This window comes from Oncorhynchus clarkii, chromosome 3 (genome assembly GCF_045791955.1).
Source record: "Oncorhynchus clarkii lewisi isolate Uvic-CL-2024 chromosome 3, UVic_Ocla_1.0, whole genome shotgun sequence".
In the NCBI taxonomy this organism is placed as follows: domain Eukaryota; kingdom Metazoa; phylum Chordata; class Actinopteri; order Salmoniformes; family Salmonidae; genus Oncorhynchus; species Oncorhynchus clarkii.
The window spans coordinates 20,111,971-20,117,417 of NC_092149.1; the positions used below are offsets into that span (position 1 = coordinate 20,111,971).

Genomic DNA, 5,447 nt, shown 5'->3' on the forward strand with positions numbered 1-5,447 from the left:
CCCTGTGCAGTCTAAGCACATGAGAATGAGAAATCCCCTGGCTTTGATCAATGTTGCCCCCTGCATCCCACTGGAACACCAAAACAAATCTAGTTGCTCTGGGTATAATGAAATAAAACTATAGTTTCATGTCATTATTTGACCAAGAGGACTCTACTAAAATAAGAAATGTTACAGGATAAAATTACACTCTCCCTGTGCTGCTGGTATACTGCCAACATGCCAGTTCTTTTCTGTAAAATAGATTTAGCAAAAAGACATCACAATTGGGGTTTCATCTCCTTGTATTACAAAATAACAAAGTATGATACACTGACTGGAACACACATGTAACAACTTTCATTAGACGCTATAGCTGCCATAATTTCAATCAATATATACATGTAATTTATAAAGCCCAGTAAGACATCTGCAGATGTAAAAGGTGATTTACACAGTAACCTGGGCTAAATCCCTGAGCAAGTAGCAGTAAGCAAAAACTCGCTACATGGAAGAAACCTTAAGAGAAAGTAGATTAGGAGTAGAGGTACATATGACCATCTAGTGGTGTGGTGTGCAACTCCCATTGTCTATCTTTAGTGAGTGTGTCAACTGTATTGTTTGACAATACAGTGTGTCAACTCTATCATGTTGAACTTTGTGTATAAAGTATTGTAGTGTAATTCAGATTTTACCAAATGACTTCCCATGAAAATGGACTTTAGTAAACAAGGCTGTCCTCCCTTTATCTTTTCTCTGTAAACAAGCAATGATAATTGCTCTGGCATGATGCCTGTTGAGTGACCATGGACTGAAGGTCATTCTATTCTTGTGTTTTCTTATCCTTTTTGGTCTCCTGCTCAGACCTCTTCCAGGACAACAGGAGCACTAATCCCAGCAGCATAAGCAGCAGGGGATACATAAAAAATCTGCTCCTCTTCTCGGCAGGCATCACACAGCACACTGTGAGAAGAAAGGAACACTCAACCTCAGTCACTGAAATAAGCAACATTCCCCTCTATATCTGACAAGGGTTTTATCATGAACTGTAACAAAGTATTGTGAAAACCACTCACAAATATATAGAGAGACACATACTGTTTGAAGACCATGGTCAAAGGCCATTGTGCAAGTATGGTATCATCATTCATCACATCCCAATGGACTAGGTAAAAACTACACCAGAAGAATGATAATAAGAACATATGATCAATAATCCAAAATACCCAATTCCAAAAGAACTGTAAACAATTGTTAAAAGTATCTGAAAACATTGAGTCAAGGAACAAACTCTGGAACCCTGATATTTTACCTGGTGGTGGGTGGAGTGTGAGAGACTTGGTGAAACTCTGGTCCAGAACTCTCAGTCTCAGCTCGGCTGTAACAGTCAGAGTGCTGTTCAACCACAGTGTCACCTCACTCTTCAGCTCATAGTGCCCCCTGCTGTCCAATTCCATAGTGGTGTTACTGTCCATCACACCTTTCCACACTAACTCTGGCTGGGGAAACCCCTGAGAGGCATGGAGCGTGACAATGAAGCCATCACAAGTGGCTTGGGCGGATATCCTGGGCTCATCATAAGGGGCTGGTTTGAAATATTATAAATAATTTTGTAGAGGCAGTTGTCATAATTTAATCTATACAAAAAAGATGCAGCACCAATGGAATTTACCTGCCACTAAAAGTTGTAGCTTTTCCAGGGTTCCTCCCTGTTCATCTGTCACGTCACAGGTGTATTGGCCCTGGTCACTCGGCTGCACACCACTCAGTCTAAGTGAGGCATTTCCCACAGTGAGCTGGTCTTCAAACAGATGAGTGCGTCCCTTGTAAACACCACTCTGTCTTTCCAGCTGATCTCTCCCATGGTAATAGCTGTGAACCACCTCTGATTCTCCACGCTGCCAGTTGATGACCAGTTGGTTGAGGTTCAGATTTTTAGACGAAGGGAAAGAGCAGTTAAGGGTGAAGTCACTGCCCGGAGCTGCCACTTCTCGGGGTTGTAGACTTGTTGTAGTTACCATTGATGATATCACTGATATATGGAATAGGTGGAAAGAGAGGTTTGAGAGAGGGAGAGTGGTATTGGTAATGTAATGCGCTGTTTGGAGGATTCAGAGTGGAAGGTCAACTATAATGAAAGTTAAGACTAGCTATCTAGCCGAGTTGAGTGGCGACTAGTGTGGGCAGACTGGAGTGCCGACGACACATAAAATAGTTACACAGACAAATGTTGTGTGTAATTGCGGCATGTTTTTGGGGTCCTGAAATCAGTCTTTTGATAAAAAAGTAATTTTATGTGACATCGAGCTCCAGTCTTCCCACACTAGTCTCAGCTCAACTCCATCGTAAATCGTGGAGTTGAGTTTAATCGACTAAATTAAGACCAGCTCTACAAAATGGGTCTTATTCTCTAGAAGCAACCACCATCTCAATCATTTCGGTGAAAGACAAGAATTCATAGACAAATGCCAGGCATTAGCCTACTAATTAACTGTTCCTTACCTACAATTCTCGCTCTTATTAATAGAGCTGGGACGATCAACTGTAGGCCTACTTATGTTACTTTTCTGAGTCAATTCAGAAGGCATCATTAAATGTCTGTTTTTTTTTCTCTAGAGACTAAGTTTGGGAAACCCCAGTCTATAGGTGAGTGGCAGTGACTCCTGCTATTAAAGTACTTGCCCAGGAGGCAGTCGGCGGCTGTCCTTTATCTGCCACATTTATCTGGTGAATCTGGATCCTATTTTGGTAGGTTGAACATCAAAATATCATGCATTCCCTGGATATTTTAGATGAAACAGACTACTTTATAAATACTAGACTACCATCTGAGTTGATTTAGCCTACTGTACTTGGCACTCGGAAAAAAAATGTCTAGAGCCTTGCCGCTAATAATATAATGTAAAGTAACTGTCCATTAAAAAATGATTTCATCATTGTAGGCCATTTCTTGTTATCGAACAAATTAGTTAGATTTATCACAAAATTACTTTTTGCGCAGCCATTCTTATTACAGTAATATTTGCAGAAAATCAATCATTGTTACAATATTGTATCCCTACTTCTTTGCTGTGTAACCAAGAAAGGACAGAATGGTTTAAATTACACAATTCATGATATTGGTTGTCCTGGGCTTGTTTATGCATGTATTATTTGTTTTCATCAAACAGTGTTGAATATGTAGTAAATAAATAACAGACTTGAGTACTGCACACTAACGTACTAATCACTGTACACGTGATCGTCGATGAGGGATGCCATTTACCAACACATAAAAATACGTAGTTTTTACTTACTGGTAATAAACAGTACTGAGACCACATGCAGCCTGAAAAACAAATATATACAGAGAGACACATACTGTTTGAAACTGGCTTCTAATAATCCCTGTACTGACTTTATTCTTTATTTTCTTTCAACTTTGTGGTGTAGGAATGACATTTTAGCTCATACCCCATGTGCCGAGAAGGAAGCATAAAGGAAGTACTGCAGTGGGTGAGTTCGTTTTACTCCGGGTGGGCGGGTTTATCACATTTTAAACCATTCCATTGGCCCTTAAGTGAAACCTCAAGAGAGAAGAACTGAACCATAAACCCATGTACCGTGAACAGCCAGTGGTGTAAAGTACTTAAGTAAAAAATACTTTAAAGTACTACTTAAGTAGTTTTTGACAACTTTTACTTTACTACATTCCTAAATAAAATTGTGTACTTTTTACTCCATACATTTTCCCTGACAACCAAAAGTACTCGTTACATTTTGAATGCTTAGCAGGTCAGGAAAGTGGTTTAATTCACACACTCATCAAGAGAACCTCCCTGGTCATCACTGCCTGTCTGATCTGGTGGACTCACTAAACAATGTGCAAACTCGCTGCTGGATGCAATAGATGGCGGATTGAACACAGCAGTGTAGATCACCTCAAGATAAAAACGCAATATCGGTAAATTAGACTAAATAGTAGCACTTCACAAACTGGTGGGCTATAACCTTCAATCTGGATAACAACACAAATCATAAGACTAGTGAAATGTATCGACAAATATTACAAAAACAAGCAACACCCAAACATGACGTAGAGCAAAACAGTGGAACCAATCCCAAAACGTGACTCTTCTACAGACACGGACGATTTATTATTTTCACCACCGGGAATGGTAAAGGTCGAACCCGAGCTGTTAAAATCAAAACATGACAAACTGGGCATACTTTAATGAATTAGTAAATATATAAAGGAGTTGAAGGCAAGCCTCAAGATGAGTGACGAAAAAGCTGCGACATTGGAGTTGAAGGCAAGCTAAAAGGGACAGTCAATAAGATTTAAACCGATATAAATGCATTTAAAAAGGGGGTGGGTATAATTTGTGGAACGTTCCAACAGGAATCCGTTCCAAAAACTTCGGAAATAACAAGGTTGCCAACAAACAACGCATACAAAGTCGTATAGCGGTAGAATGAGATTCCGGATAGGGAGTGGGCTATGTAATTCAGTTTAACCACGTTTATTCCGAAAAATATCTGTCTTCATTCTGGTAGCCTCCACCATTTCTCGTTCGTTGTTTTAGTTATTTCCGGTGTGTCGGCATTCGGCGGATGAACTCTAATGCGCCTCAATTAGGCTATCGCTATGGTTAACATGTAACTTAACTAATGACTGCTAGCGCCAATATTTTACTAGTTAGGTTGTTTGAAAACAATTGTTACCGATGATACTGTATATATCAGCCCACTCGTAATACATAAACATACATTGTATTTTGCCAAGTTCTCCCTGTGTTAAACCTGTTCCCCATATAGCAGGTAACGTTAACTTGTGTCTCTGTCCTCAAGATGCTTGACTCACTACAGCTGCTTTTGAAGAACTTTGAGATCGTTTGTGCTTTACATTCCGAATTTTGAATGTCTGTTTATTGAACATATATATTAGTGTCTAATAAAAAATAGCAATGTATGTAAAGCATCCCCTCTGTTTTAAGGTTAGTGTGTGTGGTGTAGTCTCTCTTGATGTCCACTAGGTGTCAGCAGTTTCAATAATGCTACACCAGGTTCACATGTTTCCATGTGTAACAAATCAAATTGTATTGGTCACATGCGTCGAATTCCACAGGTGTAGACCTTACAGTGAAATGCTTACTTACACGCCCTTAACCAACAATTGAGATCTAAAAAAAAATGCGTGTTAATTAAAAAATAAGAAATAAAAGTAACAAATAATTAAAGAGCAGCAGTAAAATAACAATAGCGAGGCTATATACAGGGGGTACAGGTACAGAGTCAATGTGCGGGGTCACCGGTTATTCGAGATAATTGAGGTGTTCCTTTCAAGTCCAGAGGTGTAAATTACTTAACAAAAATGTATTTAAAGTACTCCACTACATATATATAATGCAGAAAAATACCGTGTGTATGTATATATATATACATACTGTATTTTTTGGCAGTTTTAATTTCACAAATATTTCATCTAC

At 39.1% G+C, this 5,447-nt stretch overlaps 1 protein-coding gene across 5 annotated transcripts; it reads right to left on the reverse strand.

Annotated features, from left to right (window-relative positions):
- Positions 1-305: 305 nt before the first annotated feature.
- On the reverse strand, positions 306-3,851 carry LOC139405808 (CD276 antigen-like). Of its 5 annotated transcripts, none has more exons than XR_011633916.1 (5): positions 3,276-3,443; positions 1,652-2,011; positions 1,292-1,564; positions 1,056-1,155; positions 306-942 (listed from the first exon to the last, which is right to left on the reverse strand). XR_011633916.1 is itself a non-coding variant. In XM_071148239.1 (4 exons), coding segments are annotated over exons 1-4 (774 nt in total). In that variant the 5' UTR covers positions 3,835-3,851; the 3' UTR covers positions 306-802. The 5 variants fall into 5 exon arrangements, 3 of the variants coding, with proteins under 3 accessions (XP_071004340.1, XP_071004338.1, XP_071004339.1); XR_011633917.1 differs by having other exon boundaries at positions 804-942; positions 1,078-1,155; XM_071148239.1 differs by lacking the exons at positions 1,056-1,155; positions 3,276-3,443 and adding an exon at positions 3,834-3,851.
- Between the last annotated feature and the right edge of the window lie 1,596 nt (positions 3,852-5,447).

Excerpts from the sequence above, each read along its gene's own strand:
- LOC139405808 (XM_071148239.1), bottom strand. Across the intron at positions 1,565-1,651 it reads GCTACAACTTTTAGTGGCAG|CCCCTTATGATGAGCCCAGG; the intron begins GTAAATTCCATT and ends ATTTCAAACCAG. Across the intron at positions 943-1,291 it reads CACACTCCACCCACCACCAG|TGTGCTGTGTGATGCCTGCC; the intron begins GTAAAATATCAG and ends TTCTTCTCACAG.